The sequence below is a fragment of the Rhinoderma darwinii genome, chromosome 13 (assembly GCF_050947455.1).
Source record: "Rhinoderma darwinii isolate aRhiDar2 chromosome 13, aRhiDar2.hap1, whole genome shotgun sequence".
Lineage (NCBI taxonomy): Eukaryota > Metazoa > Chordata > Amphibia > Anura > Rhinodermatidae > Rhinoderma > Rhinoderma darwinii.
The window spans coordinates 41,263,143-41,282,597 of NC_134699.1; the positions used below are offsets into that span (position 1 = coordinate 41,263,143).

The window sequence follows — 19,455 nt, forward strand, 5'->3', positions numbered from 1 at the left end:
CGATTCAACAGTTTGGTCTACTGTTGATTTTTAACCAAATTCATTTGTCATTTACCATTTAAATGCTAAAACGGTATGGAGTAAATTAAAGTTTGGGGTCAATATATTTCACTGGCATCCCATTCACCTGCCCATGCTGTTTGATGCTCTAATAGTTGGTCATAGGAATAGGGATTTTGCATTCTAATTCATTCAAATGTACTGTACTGCAGCTTAGTATACATATGGGAGTGCTGCAGTGCAGACTCATATGGTATTCGTTTAAAGGAAGCAACTGAAGCGAAGGTTTTTATTTAGACCGTCTGGAGTGACTGATATCATGCGATAAATACAGTGACACTTGTATTGTAATCCATTTTTGTCCCAGTTTTCACCTCTCATATTCATGGAAATCAGTTGCATCCCCCAAAACCGTATTGTTTTAGAGTCCTCTTTTTAAAAAGTGGGCAGGCTTATCATAAAGAAGCGGGGCAGTTGCCGCTCTTGCTGGACAAATCATATCCCATTTATCTCTTTTTGTGCTGCACCAGTTACTAAATGCATACATTTTTCCAAAAAAGTAGATTACAAGAATTATAGATGTTGTCTAGGGTTACTAAAAAGAGTCTGCTTTTTTCTTTCTCAGGAACAGTGTCACTCTTGTCCATAGTTTGTGTCTGGTATTGCAGCTTTTCCCTTTTCAAGTGAATGGAGCTGAGCTGCAATACCAGACACAGCCTAGGCACGAGAGTAGCGCTGTTTCTGGGGGGAAAAAAGCAGACCTTTTATTTTTATCCCTGACAACCCCTTTGAGTAATAAAATGTACAAGTTGTCCTAAATGAAACAAAACGAATGTACTTTATATAAGACTATAGCTAGTCTTAGATAAAATTTAGCAGCAAACATAGGATAATGTAACAGAGAGCTATTTATTCAGCCACATAAACATAATCACATTTCAATATTTAAATGATTGATCTACAATACTAAAGAGGTAGAAAGTTAAACAAAAAAAATGTATCACAATGAGAACAAAATCAGCCATAACTGTACAATCCACTAACATTAACGGTGACAATATTGTTATCATGCACAGTACTGGTGGCCACAGGGATCAAGAACCACAAGTAGATGTCATCACCAAGTCTTCTTGATGACACAGCCAGCTTGTCAGGATGCAGGCAGTGACAATTACATGGATTCTGGACTGACACCATGGAGTCAGGGAGCCACAGCAATGTTGTGATAGCTTTTAATATTCTTTATCTTATCACAGGAGAAGGTCGCAATGAGTGTTTTACTGCCGCTCTTAAAAGGGGTGATTAAAAAGATAACCTCCGTTTTTTCTCCAGGCTTCAGAGGTGGTAGGCTAAAAATAGAAATGAAATTAGCATTTAGGTTCATCAAACAATTCTGGTAGGGGCGTAGCTGGGGGGGGGGGCAGGTGGGGCATGAGCCCTGGATGCAACTGGGAGAGATGCTTGGGGGGTACCCCAGGCCCGGCGCAGATACAATTAAATACTCCTCCTGGAGCGGAATCCCCCCTGACGTCACTATCCATATGTGGACAGTGACGTAAGGGGCTCCTCCTGCAGGAGAGGAATCATACCTCCCAACCATCCCGGACGACCTGGGGTATGTCCCACAGTCAACTGTATCTGCGTCCTCAGGACGCAGATACAGTTGAACCAAATGCTGAAGCAAGGAACAGTCAGCTCCCTGCTTCAGCATTAGTTTAAAGTGTAGAAGCAGAGGGAGCTCCTCTGCTCGCCGAGGACTCCCAGCGCTGTGCCTGGGAAAGCCCTTGACGTCACTGTCCATATATGGACAGTGACGTCAGTGGCTCCTCTGAAGCAGAATCCCCGTTGCCAATGCTCTGGCAGGAGGTTTCGCTCCTGGAGTGGAGGAGGTGATGGGGTAGGGCTATCTAGAGGGACGGTGGCGCTATCTTCAAGGGGGGTGTGGCACTATCTATATGGGCTCCGTGGCGCTATATAGGGGCACTATCTACAGGGGACACTGGCACCATCTACATGAGTACTGTGAGCACTTTCTATGTGGGCACTGGCACTAGGGGTATGGTATCTAAGGGGGCATTATACTGTATGGTGGCATCAAAGGCAGCATTATACTGTATGGGGGAAGTTATAAGGGCATTATACTATATGGGGCAGCTGTGAGGGCATTATACTTTACGGTGGCAGCTAAGGGGGCATTATACTGTATGGGGACAGCTATGGGGGCATTATACTGTATGGAGCAGCTATTGATACATTATACTGTATGGGGCAGCTATGGGGCATTATACTGTATGGGGGCAGCTATAGGGGTATTATGCTGTATGGGGGCAGCTATAGGGGTATTATGCTGTATGGGGGAAATTTGATTGGGCATTATACTATATGGGTGCATATGTGTGGGCACTATACTGCATGGGAGAATCTGTGTGGGAATTATACTGTATGGGGGCATCTGTTTGGGATTTATACTGTATGGGTGCATCTATGGGGGCTTTATGCTTTATGGTGGCAGCTATGGGGGCATTATACTGTATGGTGGCAGCTAGAATACATTATACTGTGTGGGGTAGCTAGAGGGCATTTTACTGTCTTGCTCTACGCGCCGTATCGGTTGTCCCTCTTTGTGATACTTGAAAGTTGGGAGGTATGGAGGAATCCATAGCCAAAGCGTTGCCGAGGCTTTTCCCGGGGATTCCGCTCCTGGAGAAGCCTCTGATGTCACTATCCATACGTGGACAGTAACGTCAGGGGCTCCTCTAGGGATCTCCAATGGCGCTATTTACAGGAGTGTGTGAGTGGCACTATCTACAGGTAGGGGTGCGTGTGCCACAATCTACAAAGGGGGAGGGTGGCAATATCTACAAGGGGGCGTGTGTGACACTATCTACAAGGGGGCGTGTGGGCACTATCTCCTGAAGGGTAAAAGTGTGGCAGTATCTACAAGGGGGGGTGTGGCACTATCTATAGGGGGTTGTGTGGCACTATCTACACGGGGAGGTGTGTGGCACTATCTACAGGGCAGGTCTGTGGCCGGGCTGTTCATTATGTCACCATATAGTCTCATTAGTCTCAGTCATACAATCTGTTTTAGTCCGGCACTGACCTCTTTATTTTCTTAACTCCCTTATATAACTATACTGCTTGTAAAATGTACAAATGGTTTTATGCTTTTAAAAATTACATCTCATTGATTGGTAGAGAAAGCAAACATGGCGAGGGGTAAGGAAATTTTAGGAAAGAGGTTGTGGGGGATGAATGTTTGCCCGGGATGCTGGATAACCTAGCTACACCTCTGAATTGTAGTATATAATTTGCTATATGAATAGTATCAAACTGAGGGACATTGTGTTTACTAGTGGAATGGATTTAAGGACCTTCTGCTAGCTATACAGAAACATGCATGCACACTTTTAGTTGCATTGTAAGCTGTCCTATTACCACTGCACTCATGGTTGCTGATAACATGGACGAAGGCTCTGTTCACATCTGTGTTGGAGGCTCCGTTAGGGGGTTTACTGGAGTTTACCGGAGACAATAGCGTTATACGCTAAAATCATGGCCACCACGATGGAAAGTCAAAGAAACCCTTTGGTTCCGTTATTGCCTTGTTCCGCTCCTCTGACGGAGCAGAACAGTGGAACAGCAAAATGCAGATGTGAATATGGCCTAATACGTTATTTGTAAGTGTGACAAGCCCCAGTGTAAATGATCTGGTTGATGTCCACCCTTGAACACCAGTTTGTTTTATTTAATCTAAATAGATCCAACATTCTGTGCTGATTAATATCTTAATATATCTCCATAACGGTCAGGACACAGACATTTCTGATATATATATATATATATATATATATATATATATATATATAGTTCAAATAGATGCAAAAAACACAGCACTCAATGTAGACTGGAAATCAGGCCATGTGCACGTTACCATAGTAAGGATGAATCAACTCCTTGGAATAAAATAGCAGGAATAAAGAGCGAGTAACGGCACCAGGACTTCAGTGTTGGGGAGATGTTGGTTTATTCACCACCAGGTGGAAAGAATGAGCGACGTTTCGGTTCACACCTGAACCTTTCTCAAGCTTGAAAGGTTCAGGTGTGAACCGAAACGTCGCTCATTCTTTCCACCTGGTGGTGAATAAACCAACATCTCCCCAACACTGAAGTCCTGGTGCCGATACTCGCTCTTTATTCCTGCTATATATATATATATATATATATTTATATATATATACCGAATTTTAGCAGCAGATCCTTTAAAGCCGGGTTCCCACGTAGCGTAAATGCTGCAGAATTTTCGCAATGGAATTTTTGTTTGTAATTTCCACAGCATTTACAGTAGCAGCAAAGTGGATGAGATTAAGAAAATCTCATGCCCACGTTGCAGAAAAAAACGCAACGTAAATATTAATAAATTGACTTGCAGTGCGGAATTTAAATCCGCAGCATGTTAATTTATGCTGCGTTTTCCCCGTTGAATTCAATTGGGATGCAAAACCGCAACAGAAAGCCAGGTGTTGCGATTTTTGCAGTGGAATCGCAGCAATTCCGCTGCAAAAATCGTAACTGAGGAAAAATCCAAAACATTATACTTACCCAGAAGTCTCTCCTTCTTCCTGTAGTCCGGCCTCCTGGGATGACGTTGCATCCCATGTGACCGCTGCAGCCATTCACAGGCTGCAGCTTCACATGGCCTGCAACGTCATCCCAGGAGGCCGGACGACACGCGGAGAAGAGGGAGGGGTAAGTATGAAGGTTTTTTATTTTCCCCAAACCTTCTTTCCGCAGCGGAAATTCTGTTTGAAAAACCGCACCACAATGTGGTGCGGTTTTTGTGACAGAAGGTTCTGTGGGTTCCAGGTCGGACACACTGCACAGTTTTTACGCAGCGTATCCGACCTGTGGGAACCTGGCCTAAGTCCTTTAAGTTATATGGTGGGGCTGCATGGATCGGACTTGTTTTTCCAGCACATCCCACAGATGCTTGATCGGATTGAGAACTGTGGAATTTGGAGGCCAAGTCAACACCTTGAACTCTTTCTCATATTCCTCAAAGTATTCCTGAAAAATGTTTGCAGAGTGTCATGGCGAATTATACTGCTGAAAGAGGCCACTGCCATTAGAGAATACTATTGTCATGAAGGGGTGTACTTGGTCTGCAACAATGTTTTAATAGGTGGTACTTTGTATGGGAGCACGGCCCGAAAATGCGGCCCGCAATGATTACAGGCACGGCCGTGTGCATGAGGCCTTATGGCGGAATGCTGTAGAGTTAAATGATAAAATTCTGGCTGCTTGCAGCCACCACTAAAGGCAGCTTGGGAGCTTACAGCATACCGTTTACACATTGAACTCATTAATAAAACTGTATACAGTAAGCTCTTAAGCTCCCCTAGTGGTGACTGCAGGTCGCAAAAATTGTATCATTTATCTCTTTGTAGAAAGATGTGCATAACAGAGCTGACCACTATAAACATATTAAGAAAATGATCAATACAGATTGTTGGACAAGTGACATGGTGATAAAGGGTTGTGATTCACTTTAAAGGCCTTGTGATAGCCAGGTCTAGGTACTGTAGTAGAACTTGAGTCCCCTGTTGGTAGCTCTAGTCCGGTGCGTATGGTGGCATAGTCTAATTGTCATAGTGAAAACAGATTGAACCATTTTACTTACTCTTTCTGGACAAATCCATCAATAAGACCTCCTCCTTCAACCAGCAAAATGCAAGAGTCCATTGTTTCAGATAATGTGTTGGTGATAATAACTTCAGCTTTAAATGCGGATTTTAGCGCAGCTTGGTCTGAACACTGCCATAAAGGAAATCCACAGAAGACAAAGCAACAATAAGAGAATAAAGAATGTGAGTATATCCACAAAGTAATACTGATATTGTACATGCTATAAGTATTTTAGCAAGTTGAACTTATAAATATATATTTTTTATTTGAAAAATTTCATTAATACCATATTCTGATATTTGAAATGGCATGACTCAGTAATGTCCCAATACAGTTACGTGCTCATGTCATGCCAAGTTGTTAGAACTAATCACAAATTATCATATTGGTCCTCATGCACATGTTACGCCCCGCATGAAACTTTTTGCACAATCGTACAAAAAACAAAACGGTTGAGTGATATACTGAGATCTAGTCATTTGACGTAGGGCTAGGTGATTATGACCTAAATCAAAATCACGATTAATTGAACATTAGTTGAAATTAACCTCGATTACGATTAATAAATGATTATTTAGGCCACACCCCTTTTTGCATACCACACCCTTTATTTGCATGCTATGCCATTGAATTAATATTTATCCCCTGAGCCTGCTGTACACTACTGTATATAATATACCCCCTGGCACTACCTCCACACAGTATATTGCCCCCAAACTGTTCCCCACACAGTATAATTGCCCATAGCTGCCCCCACACATTATAATGCCCATATAGTTGCCTCCACACAGTATAATGCCCCCCATAGCTGCTCCCACACAGTATAATGCCCCCATAGCTGCCACCACATAGTATAATGCCCCCATAGCTGTCCTCCACACAGTATAATGCCCCCATAGCTGCCTCCACACAGTATAATGCCCCCCATAGCTGCCTCCACACAGTATAATGCCCCCATAACACAGTATAATGCCCCTCATAACTGTCCTCCACACAGTATAATGCCCACCAAAATTTGAAAGATGACGTCGATTAATTGCGCTGAATTTTGGTTTCTGTTATTTTTTCGATTAATTGCCCAGCCCTAATTTGAAGTTATAGACCCAAAGCCTGAAAGACACAACAGAGATTCTCATGACTGTACATTATCTTTCCGTAATTATCAGTATCGCCATGGAAACCTCATGTGGATTCCAATTCACAAATACAACAATATCTACTCCAACCTAGGTCTCCATGAAAACACCACAATTGACAGAATCAAGACAGATTCAACAGAATCACTCAGTAGTGCAGCTCAGGCTTAGGGTCATAGTTAGTTAGTTAGTTAGTTAGTTAGTTAGTTAGTTAGTTAGTTAGTTAGTTAGTTAGTTAGTTAGTTAGTATGGTTGAAAAAAGACATCATTCCATCAAGTTCAACCAAGGGAGGGGAGGAATTATAGAACATTATTTTACCTCTATTGATCCAGAGGAAGGTTTAAATAAAGAAAATAAATAAATATAAAAATTACCTATAAGGCATTAACTAATCTTCCCTAAAAATAAAAAAAAGCCCCTCCTGATCCTGAGTGGCAATCTGTCTGGATCAACATGCAAACAAGAATTCTACACATTGACATAGGAGCTTCTATTTTTTAGTTCTAGGAAGCCTTTTTTAAAGCCATCTCCTGTCCTGCGGTGACGGCTCCTGCGGTGACTATTCCATAGATTGACAGTTCTCACAGTAAAGAAGGCTTGTCGCCTCTGCATATTGAACCTTTTTCTCTCCAGACGGAGGGAGTGCCCCCTTGTTTTCTGAGGGGGTTTTACATGGAACAGGATTTCACCATATTTTTTGTATGTGCCATTCATATATTTATATAAGTTAATCATGTCCCCCCTTAGTCGTCTCTTTTCAAGGCTAAATAGGTTTAGTTCTTTAAATCTTTCCCCATAACTTAGATTCTCCATGCCCCTTATTCGCTTTGTTGCTCTTCTTTGTATTTTTTCCAACTCCGGGGCATCTTTTCTATGAACTGCATATTCTAGATGAGGCCGCACTAACTGTAACTTTAAATGATCATATCTTAGCCATTCCATCCAACCATGATAGGTCTCCTTTAAAGACTCTTTTTCTATCGATCATTGTCAAAGGATCCTAATTAAATCCAATTTCATATATTAGTTCTTCAAGTGCATTACCTTGATGGTTATTGGAGGCTTTACCAAAATGATATCCTTCTCCACCAAAATGCGTTCCTCTGTCCCTTCAACTTCACACAAAGCTGTCATACGGATTAGATTGTCTTCACCCATATATGTTTTATATTGAACGTATGTCAAAGGGATTGAGATGTGTTTATCTGGGATATAATCATTAATGACACAAGTCATCATATGCTTGCATGCAGGTTTGTTAAATATTATAATATTATTTAAAGATTATTCTAGTATATGACTTTCATGACTTATCCTTTGGTTAGGCCACCAATGTAAGATTAATGGGTGCCCCACCCCTGTGACACTGATTAGCCCCTTTTTTGTATATCTAGGAACAGGGGCTCATATGTTCCTACAGTTATGTTTGGTTTTGCAGCTCTGTCCCATTAAAGTTAATGGGGATGAGCTGCAGTACCAGACACAGTTCCACATACGGATAAGCCACTGCATCTGATCAAACTTTGAAGGGGCTGTGACACCCCCACTGTTCTGCTATAGGAAGGATAGCCCATCAATGTTTTATTTTACCCCAGAAAACCCCTTTAACACATAACATTTATTTGTGAGCATGTCATATTACTAGTTAGTGTATTCTCTGTAATATTACCACATAAGGGCTTGAATTGAAACATATCAAGGAGACACACCAAAAAAATATCCCAATGTAAAGATCCATTATCATGAAGAAGACAAAATGAATGTTACTTAAGTGCTAGCAAGAAATCAGTAGACCTTTATTACAGACGGTAAGACATACCTTCACTTGGACCCAGGGGTACCATCTTTGTATCTGCCCAGATCTCATACTTGTGTCTCCCGGTGTACAGAATGCTGGAGGAAGTCATGTTCACAATCACTCGAATGTTGTTAGCTGTCAGGTTCTTCAAACTTAGTATTAGATTTACATCTTGACCAAGACTAGGGACTTGTAGTAAATTGAACATTCCAGCCAAGGTTGTGTCCATTCTTGGTTTTTCTTCATCTCTTTTTCTGAAATAAAGTAGTTTTTTCTCAAGCTCCACAAAAGGACTATCTAGTAGTTTGTTGACTGCCTTCTGAAATACCTGTCTTTCCTCTGATGAACCTGAAAGGCAAAATGGCGACTATTAGTCTGTATCACTATAATGGACCCAAAAAAGAAAAATCTTACTGGGCCCCAATGCAAAATCTGTAACAAGTCCCCCTATCTACCATGTACAAGTTATAATACTGGGGTCTTCTTATGTGGCAGACAAGCCTTTGGGTACTCGTCAGTTCCAGCTAATATGAATACTCAGCTATTAAAGATTTGACATTTTTCCATCTAGTAAGTTGTAAGGCTAAATCCGATTTCACAGGGTTTTAATATTGCTGCATTTTAGCAGACACTCATACTGTTCTACTAAACTGAACTTAGAATCCTATGGTGATCTAATGTAAGTCCAGTAAGAGTGCAGGAGTTAGGGTCCTGTGGCTGTAATATGGCCATCTACATGGCTCTTTCTTATTGGCTCTCCATTCTAGTAAATAAAGGGGGTCCTCAGCATGCCACCCCCCTCTATGATGCCCTATGATGCCCATAGGTGTTGTCTTTTTCCTCACCTTCTGGATATTTGTATGAATTTGTGACATCCACTCGGTCATCACTTCCCACAGCTTTCGTGCTTACATATTTGCCAGTATATTTGGTATCGTTAGAAATTCTTTTTTGTGTGCCATCATTGTAATAGATCCATTGTGAAAGATCAGCATTTACCGATGCAAACATGAAGGCTACATCATACTTAAGGTCTACATCACCTTCTTTGATAGCCACAAGAGGTGCAGGACCACAGCAATATATTCCTAAAGTCAATAGATATTGCAAGAGTAATTAAAACCTTAGTTATCTTTATATAATGACCATATAAAAGAAAATTATTGCCAACCGCTGCAGGGAAAAGACAGAAAAGGAGAGTGCTCAAATTTTTATGTAGAAGTACAGGTTAGCTTGTATTTTTTACCATCACTAGTCTCCAGTGGCGTTGAATCCATCACCTGCCATCCATTGTACACTGGATCTATATCCTTACGTTTAAACCAAGCCTCATTCCAGACATGGAAGTTCCTGAAAATGCGAGAATACAAAATAGAATATAAATATTTTGAATGCGTACTAATACTTAGACAATGGCATCTAATAATCAGTGATGTGACTACAGTCATGATCCTGATGATTTATGCATGGGAAAAAATACTAATTAAAATTACCCATGTCTAGGGCGCCGTTCACACTAGTGTCAATACTTCCAGTCGTGAAAGTTATGATGGGTGTATTGCGTAACAGATCCAAGTGACTTATAATGGGCCATCAGGTTTCCTTTTGGTTTACAAGTTTTTACTGGGAAGAATATCTCAGCAGAATACAATTATTCTAGCTTTTACAAAATGTTTGGAAACTTGATAGACTGGATCTAAGTAGTGTGAACAGAGCCTAAAATAATATGCCCTCACTCACATATTTTCCATATTCTTCTGCTGGACCAGTAAGTCTTGGCCAATATATCAGAATTAGGGATTTCTGCCAAGGCCACCAATTCTCACATATAAGGTCTAGCAGAGAAAGAATGTTACTTCCCATTATTCCAAATGTCTTCTTAGTAAAAATATAGGGAACAACTTCTAACAATAAACAAATAAAGTCTGTGTAGACAAATACATGAGTAAGAATTGTTTGTATATCTGTGCCCACTCGGACTGAGCTTCCCCTTTAGTGATCAGACAGATTCTTCAAGACCTCCGCACGATCGTAGGGAACTGTGAGGCTGTTCAATCACAGCCACACAACCCTCTCTATACCCTCTTTGCTCTGACTATCAGGGATGTTGGCATTGACTCCCTTAATACCCTAGACAAACAGGGATGTTGACATTGACCCCTTCAATACCCCAGACCATTACTGATGTTGGCATCGAGCCCTTCAACATCCTAAAGACACCAAGGATATTGGCATTGACTCAATATCATCAATACCATTAAAAAGACAGACCACCAAGGCTGTTACCATTAACTGCCCTAGACCACCAGAAATATTACCATCACTATTTTACCTTCATTGACCACCAGAGAGGCATAGGTTGGGGCAATGTGTATTTTTGCCCCAGGGAACATGAGAGAATGTAGTTACACCTCTGCCAGTTAGATTTAAGTTGACTCTCCCTTCCAATAAATATTTAGAAACAAAACAATTTCTTTATTGCAGCACTAGGAAGGGTTTAATTCTCGGGGTAAAGATTATCAAAGAAGAGCAGCAAGCATTTTATATCATCTTGTAATTCACTTTTATTGCAATATGCATACACAATAAGAATAATTCCTTAACTATATGAAGGACTTTATGAACAATGCAAGTACTCATTCAGGGTACCTAATACTGCCTCTTGGCACTAAACCTGGTGCTCTTGGTGAGCAATTGGTGAACAGGTGCAGAATTTGGTGTGATGTCATAGGCCACCATCATGGTAAATGGGAATCAGATAAGTGTTGATTAGGTCGTTTAAGACTTGGAAGGAAGTTGTCAACCTTGGTTGTCAGATTGTATGAGGGAAGGCTGTTCAGAGAGTCTAAAAATAAGTTGTCTTTAATCTTTAGAGAAAAATATTTATATGTAAAACTACTAGAACAAACAATTTACCATACTTACCACATCAAATCTTGCATGGATTCATTGCTTGCTCCACGGTTATCATAATAGATGTCAATATAAAGATTTCTATTCTTGTCTTGGGCTGAGTTGAAGTTGGTGATTACTCTTGTTGGTATTCCCAAACATCGTAGCACTGGAATGACAGATTGATGTATCATTTTACAACATACAGATATAACATAGCTAAATATGTGTTCTAACTTTTACGCAGTAAGTTTATGAGATGTCCTATATGAACCAAAATATAACATCTCATAACATTGCCATCCATTGTGCCAAATTTAAAGCTGCTTTAGTTGGAAAACATAACTTAACCCAATGTAGCATAAAGTTCCAATATAACCACACCTATTGGCACATTAATATCTTTACAGCGCCAGAAAAGCTTTCTAACAATTGAAAAGCCATACAGAGATTTTAATCAAACAGTCTTTAAAGGAAATGTCCACCTTTCAACACCATTTAATATATCTAGATTAAAATCGACATAGTCAAGTCACTTTGTAAATTCATTACATTACTTATCTTGTACTGATCCTGGATTACAGAATGATTTATAGTCCAGAGCTGCATTCACAATTCTGTTTGACGGATGACATGGTTATCATCAGAAATTTCCTAATGCCTTCTTTAATGCTTTGAAAAAGTTAGTTATTGCCTGCTGTGTCTGGTATAAAGAGGACAGTTCCCAAAATAGAAATCACAGAAGCAAGTTCTCTGCAGGAATACTGGCTGGCCGCACCTCTAAAACTGACAGAATTGTGAATGCAGCTCTGGAGTATAATACAACATGTAGATCAGGATAAGTACAAGTTATGTATTTGCAAATTTGCTTGACTTTTTATGTAGACTAATTCTATATGTAGACTGATGTTTAAAGGTGGTCATATGCAGTACTTTAAAAGGGTTCTGCACAAATATAAATATTTGATTTAAAGGGTGCTTCAGAGAACTGGGGGAGCTGGGAGACAATAGAACAGATCAAGTTTTGCTCATGAGGTTGGTTGCAATGTGGAGCGTCCTTTATTTGGCCTGATGGAGGCCTGTCTTTTCAGATACATGCTATATAAGCTGATTTTGTAGATGTCAACATTTTAACACACTTATAACCTGAAAAATATATTTATACTTGTGCAGAAGTCCTTTAAGCTTTCTGTATATATTCTTTTTGAGGTCCGCAGGTAACCATTAGCGACCTTTCATAGTAGAGAAGACTATAAGTATTGTAGCTGACAATGTTGGATGTTTACCATTATTTGATCAAGCTATTCCAAACAGAATGCAGAGGAAGACATTTTCATGGTCAGATAGCAGGTCAATGGTCTGCTACAACCAGCTATACTGATCAGATGGATGACATGTTCAATGATTCAGTGATCTAGCATTAAATACTGTTGTATGAGTCTATCATTACTGTTCAACTGCAGTACTGTCCCCTAGATAAAAACATACAGAATTATGTATTCATCTAACAGGTCTTAACTAATGTGGAGTCTATAAGTACCCATTGTTTAAATGACTTACATTTTAGTAGAGCCTGGCTGTACAAAAAAACCCTTTCCTACAGCAGTATGCAACTATGAAGCATATTTCCAGTCCAGATGATCCCTACCTGTGCAGAGCACTCCACCATACACCCAGCACTGGCCATATTTCACAGGCCGGTATTCATTAAAGTACCAGTTCTTTAAAATAAAAGAACTTCCATTCCAGCTGGCAGGACTAACACCATCATCATAGAATCCACTCCAGTTCTCCACAAGTACGCCATTTTCATCTTTACTATTTACCTTAGGAATACAGCATGTAGAAAAGAGAAAAAACAGCTTGGATTGAAATGTCTGGCAATTTATGGTTGGAAGTTAGGTCTACATCCATAAGGTCATTATTGTGGGACCAAATTCTCTTATTTTGGCGTCTGAATTTATAGCTGGTCTTAAAAAAGGAAAGCATACTGGAGTGTGGGAGGGTGTGAAATAGGAAAATTAGATTGTGGATCCCATTGGTAATATGAACTAATGTTAGTGATAGCAAGATCCCCAGATCCACATGTCCAATAATCCAATAAATATAGCCTGGCTTGACTAGGTGACGCAAAGGTTGCCTTCATCGTGGGCAAAGACTCCTTTTGGCCACCCCCTTTTATCCTTGGCAAAACAAAATAATAGGAGCCATCATTACATCATGTATGTAGGGAAATGCTTCCATCATCAATATAGGAAAGGATTACTTTTAGTAAGATTTGGGAAATTCTAGAATGCCTGCCACAAGAGGTAGTCATGTATCTCATGACTATGCAAGAGTTATAAAGGAGGGGATGAGGGGCAATGTTAATTTCCCAGTAACTTCTTTAATTGCCCTTTGGTTATTAGGAAAAGATCTGAAGCACATGTAGGAGAAAAACTTTCACAATCGCTCTGCCCCTGTTGGCAACCAACTACCCCGGCACCCACTACTTGAGAATATATACACTATCCCTCTATCTCCCAGATCCACCCCTTGTACGAAGCATTCTAATGCATTGATATTAAAAAACATACTGCCGCATACAAAATGTTTTGTGGGGAAGTAGTGTAAGAGACAATGAAAATGAATAAGGGATGGGTTACCTGCAGGTGATGTTTGTTAGATATTGATCATGAAACAAATATGAATTTATCATAAACAGTTGGTTTTTCACTTACCGTTGCATTAAGCACTCTACACACATATAGGGGGTCATTCCTCTGGGCAACATCTGAGACTGGATCTTTTTGGTAATTGATACTTCGATCCAATATAGCAAAGCAGATTTCAAGTATGCTCCTCTCAAACTACAGCCATGTTAATATAAAAACAGAAAACAGGATTATGGAACATTTCACGTTGGATGCAAAGACGTCTCTGCCTTCTCAGAAAACAACTTTTACAATCTGCTAACTAAACTATTCCTGCTCTCATGCAGAAAGGTCCTACTGGTCCTTGTATTTAATCAGAAACGACTTCTCTCTTTCATATGATTGTGGGTTCAGTTTATTACGCTTTGTTCTGTCCTGTTCTTAGTTGGTATTTGACATCTGTCTGGACGTTTTTTTACAGGCTTACTATAATATGTCTCCTCAAGAGGTCTTATTATTACCCATAAAGTTCCAAAAAGTAAATTGTATCTAATTGTTCTGAATCATAAATGACACCCTATGCATATGCAGTCATATAATGCCTATATACCAATAGCAATTAAAGTGGAGTACCTGATTGTAGTTCCAGGTCATAGATAACATCTCCGTGTCACTTCCCATAAATATTACCCCTCTTTCATTTAGAACATATTCTTGTCGCTCATTCTCATCTGCTAGAAACACGTTGTCTCCTGAAATAAACAAATAAAAAATGTATCTAATAAAGATAGGCTCTGTTCATATCACCTATACATCTAGCTGGCCCATAGAGTTCTATAGGCCAGATGTATGTCGGTATTGTATGTTTTTTTTCAATTATGTTGTAAAGTGTTTAATGTATATGCTCCTTGCACAGATAGACACCTTTGTATGCATTGCATGATTCGTTTTTAATCTCTATGTATGGTTTTATGAAATGAAATAAAGTATTTTTTGTAATTTTCTAAAAAATTCTATGTTAATTTATCTTTTTTGTAGGCTATACATAATATAATAGGTCAATGCACCAGGCATCACTTGGTTATACTAAAACTTTTTTGCCTAGATATCTTATACCGCAGATACAATATTTATGTAGGCAAAAAATCTCTCCTGGATGTACAAATAGGTTGTATAACCAAGATTATTAGTAAGAAAAAAAGTGTAACATTATACCTTGTGACCAGGGGTTGAAGAGCAAGTAGAGTCCACCAATAGGTTGTGGAGACGCGGCCTGCGTGCTGCTGGTAGTTTTAGAGACACTCAGGATATAATGTCCAATCACTGCATCGGGAGGACTGTTTATGGCCACCGTCAAGGCATTAGAGTTACTGGATGTTAGGACTGAGCTCCATGACTTCTGATTTTCATTCTCAAATAGTTGAAATGTAGTTCTTGTTTTGTTATCTTCAGATGGGGATGGACCTTGTATGAGGAGAACACAAGAATTTTAATGTTGCAGTAGACTGACCAAATGTTATAAATTAAACTGAAGTGTCCACATTTTCCATTAAAAAAGTTTTGGAATTTTAAGTACACACCTGCAGTATGCTAGCTGATACTGGTAGAAAACCCCACCTTGAGCTGATAGTGGTTGTTACTGGTTTTATAGTGATGGAGAGTAGTGGGATTTATCAGATCTTCTGCACAAAGGTGAACCAACATAGTAGAACTAGACAGCAGAAAGCAAATTGTGGATTTTTTATACTCCAAAAAGTTGACATAGTTTTGCTCCTCCACGTGAGTATCACCCACTGCGCCTCTGGGCCATATAGCAGTTGTTATAGCTTCTATAAGTGGCTAAGAATCCATTTGTGAATGCAGGCAAAAATTTCTAGACTGTCAATCTAGATGTGCATTGGTCGTAACTTTGTGAATGATCAAAGACTAACAGAAGAATAGTTCAGCAATGTTGTCATTAGCAATCGCCAGGTTATGTCAATTTCATGAAAGGAATTTATTAAAGCCACATCATTAGCGTAATGTATGAAGGTATGCCTGAGAAACATGTGAATGATGTGGCTCTTCAAGTAGAAGTTAACAGGTGAGTGACGTTTGCCCAAGGAAGGGTTGGAAATTAATGAAACCCTTTGACTGAAATGATTGATAATCTAATAAATGTCAAATGAGGAAATTACTTTTGACAGTTCCAATACAACATTACCGGACTACTGGTGTATAATGCATTATTTAATTAACTTTATTAAGGAGGGACACATGGTGATAGAAATCTTTTACAGTCTTGGACAGGCGAGGTACATGGTGGTTCTACCATGCATATTGCTGCTACATAACTTCCCCCTTATGCTAAACTTTTAGGTAATACACCATTATCTGATTATTTTTTAAAATTACTGAAAAAATACTGTTTATTGTTAATTCATTCTTAAAATGTACTTAATGATACAATCACCATATACTCAAGGGTACAATCACCATATACTTAATGATACAATCACCATACAAAGTATGTGGTCAAGAAAAACATTATTAAATCATAGGGCAGCTAGAAAAGATCCGTTTTTAAAACGGCCACGTAAAAAAAACGGCCCATCGCAACAGAACGCAGTTTTTCCCATTGAAATCAATGGGCAGATGTTTGGAGGCGTTCTGCTTCCGATTTTTCTGCCGTTTTTCGGGCATTTATGGCCCGAAAAATGGCCAAAAACACTATGTGTGAACATACCCTTAGTGTCCTACTGATGCTACCACATCACTGGTGTTTGAAACACGAATCTATAGGGTAAAAGTTCATGATTTATTAGGGTACAGTTATATAGGGTCACTCTTTTTGGGGCGAGTGCTCTATGAGGGGCTCATTGTTATTGGTATGACATTGTTTCCGATTGCACTTTATAAATAAACCACGTGGATTATACACCAATGTAAATGCCCCATTGTTCTGTGACTGGGAACACCTCATTCCCTCTTGGTATGGTGAATAAACCTCTATGTCTGCCCTATGATTTAGAAATATTTTTCTTAATCGCAAACTTCATATGGTTATTGTACCATTTAGTATATGGTGATTGTATCATTGAATACATTTTATTAATAATTTAGCAATACAATTTATGTTTTAATAGGGTAATTTTTTAGTAATTGGGTTTTTGATATGTGCCCTTAAGATAAACCACATGCATGATATTGATCAGTTAATGGACATTAGAAATTAGGCTCTGCTCACATCTGCATCGGAGGCTCCATATCGTGCAGCGCTATTTTGTCTGGCAAAACGAAGGAACACTATGACGGAAACCTGACGGAGCTCATTAAAGTCATTGGATTCCGTCAGGTGCCGTTGGTGTCCATCGTGCGACCGATCTGGCGCTGCTATTTTTATCATTATTCTTATCCTATGACGGTACAGAATAATGGAAAACCTAGCACAGATGTGAACAGAGCCTTAGTTTGAAGATGTTCTGTGCAATATACATGGTGTTAATGATTCTCATGGCAGTCCTATGTTTCTTACTGCAAGAAATTCAGTAGATGTCTCTATGGTAGTAAAAATTGGTACTTTAAAGGGTGAGGCACAAAATCTAGAGCTCTCAAAAGAGGTCCATTGATAATATGCATACTAACAACCTGAAGCATGTATACATTGTATATGGGCTGGACATCCTTGAATGCTTTAAAGCCCTGTAAAAATATAAAGTGCCTTTTTGGCATAACTGCTTTATAGATGCATGCTACAAACATGGACTATGAGAGCTGGTATTATGGCACCAATTAAGTGCCAGGTTAGTAAAACATATAATTGTTATAAATCTGTCAGTAACTCATAGTGTATATGTTCCAACCCTATTATCAACATAAGCTCAGTTTAAGCTTATTTTGAGAAAGGAAGGAGAGGACAATGTTTTATGCAGCATATGACAGTTATTTTTTCTTTCTCTAAGGCCTCATGCACATGACCGTAGTGGTGTGCACGGGCCGTGATTTGTGGCTCGGATGGCCGCACAGTGTCACCCGCAGGCCGCCCGCAAATCACGGGCCGTGCACATGGCCGTGTACAGTCATTTCAATAAGCCTGGACCGCAAAATGCGGCCATAATAAGACATGTCCTATCTTTTTGCGGTCCAGGCTCCTGGGCAATGCACGGACCGTGGAAACGACGGTCGTGTGCATTGGCCCATAGAAATAAATGGGACCGCAATTCACCTGCAGATTTGTGGGTGAATTGTAGGCTGCAAAAAAACGTTTGTGTGCATGAGGCCTTAGAACTTATCTTTATGTCTTTCTTACCAGTTTCAGCAGTGAAAGTAACATTCTCTCCTGATTGTAGAGATCGGTTGAAATACAAAGTGATGGTGAAAGGTTGACCTCTTCTGAGGATGAGTGCGTTGTTGTCAAAGACATCAGTACGATGGTTAGTCTTATTAGTAGGGAGATACCACTCACAACTGTTGACTATCAAATCTGTAAAAATGAAGGTAATAAATAACATGAAAACATAATTATTTTACTTTTCTTCCTTTATATTAACAACTATTTAGTTGTTTGCACACTGCATTGTAGCCATCTCTCTTGGCTGGCTCATTAATCAGGGTTTTTGACACTTTAGAAAAAGTTCAGGTATGCTACATCTACCATGAATCTAATTCTTGATCCTAACTCAGAGGGGAAGGAAAAGATAAATATAGGCCTAATATATGTGGTTTATCCTGACTGTGACATGCCAAAAAGTGACATTGGAGGAAGTCCATAAGCTCAAAAAAGCCATATTGGAGATTTCTAATAAAGGACAGGTCTGGCTTCCTCCAAACTGGTTCCATATACTCCAGTACTTTTTTAATACCAAATTTATATGACAAAATAATGTACCCTTTATTGCATATTTGTCCCTCTGAATGGTTTCTGTTCTTTGAGACAAACATAACCTGACTAAACACTTAACACCTTTTTAATTATTACTACAATTATTTCAAGTAGTTTTCTCTTAACATGTCAAGAGTTAAAATGGTGGGCTTCCAGTACCTAGGACCTCAAGTGTTCAAGACCTAGTCCTTGCTTTGGCAGTCATTCTCCATTGAGGGCATTCGGAATTGCGTAACTCTCATTGACTCTGCTGGGGAGTGACTTCGACAGAATGAGATGGCGCACTACCCCCTACTCCCAGTGAAAACAGGGTTTGGGGTAATGTTGCTCTGGAAATCCCAGCAGCTGGTTCTTCACCGAATTAGCCCGTCTATTTGATCAAACTGTCATAAATAATGTTATTGATCATCCATATCACCCATGTAAAAAAGTAACTACCCCCTTAAACT

The 19,455-nt window shown here is 39.6% G+C and overlaps 1 protein-coding gene across 1 annotated transcript; it reads right to left on the reverse strand.

Annotated features, from left to right (window-relative positions):
* Nucleotides 1-1,171: 1,171 nt before the first annotated feature.
* Nucleotides 1,172-18,635, reverse strand: LOC142665525 (protein-glutamine gamma-glutamyltransferase E-like). The gene is made up of 12 exons (XM_075845234.1): nt 18,434-18,635; nt 15,361-15,609; nt 14,779-14,897; nt 14,233-14,361; nt 13,161-13,338; nt 11,546-11,681; nt 9,867-9,970; nt 9,466-9,708; nt 8,642-8,968; nt 7,867-8,027; nt 5,681-5,814; nt 1,172-1,349 (listed from the first exon to the last, which is right to left on the reverse strand). Exons 1-12 carry the CDS (start codon nt 18,633-18,635, stop codon nt 1,202-1,204), a joined length of 2,130 nt encoding a protein of 709 aa, XP_075701349.1. The 3' UTR covers nt 1,172-1,201.
* Between the last annotated feature and the right edge of the window lie 820 nt (nt 18,636-19,455).

Coding starts and splice junctions, on each gene's coding strand:
- LOC142665525 (XM_075845234.1), bottom strand. CDS start 18,635: ATGTTATTTATTACCTTCATTTTTACAGATTTGATAGTCAACAGTTGT. Junction 15,610..18,433: donor TACTTTCACTGCTGAAACTG/GTAAGAAAGACA, acceptor TCCTCATACAAG/GTCCATCCCCATCTGAAGAT. Junction 14,362..14,778: donor TGACCTGGAACTACAATCAG/GTACTCCACTTT, acceptor ACATGGCTGTAG/TTTGAGAGGAGCATACTTGA.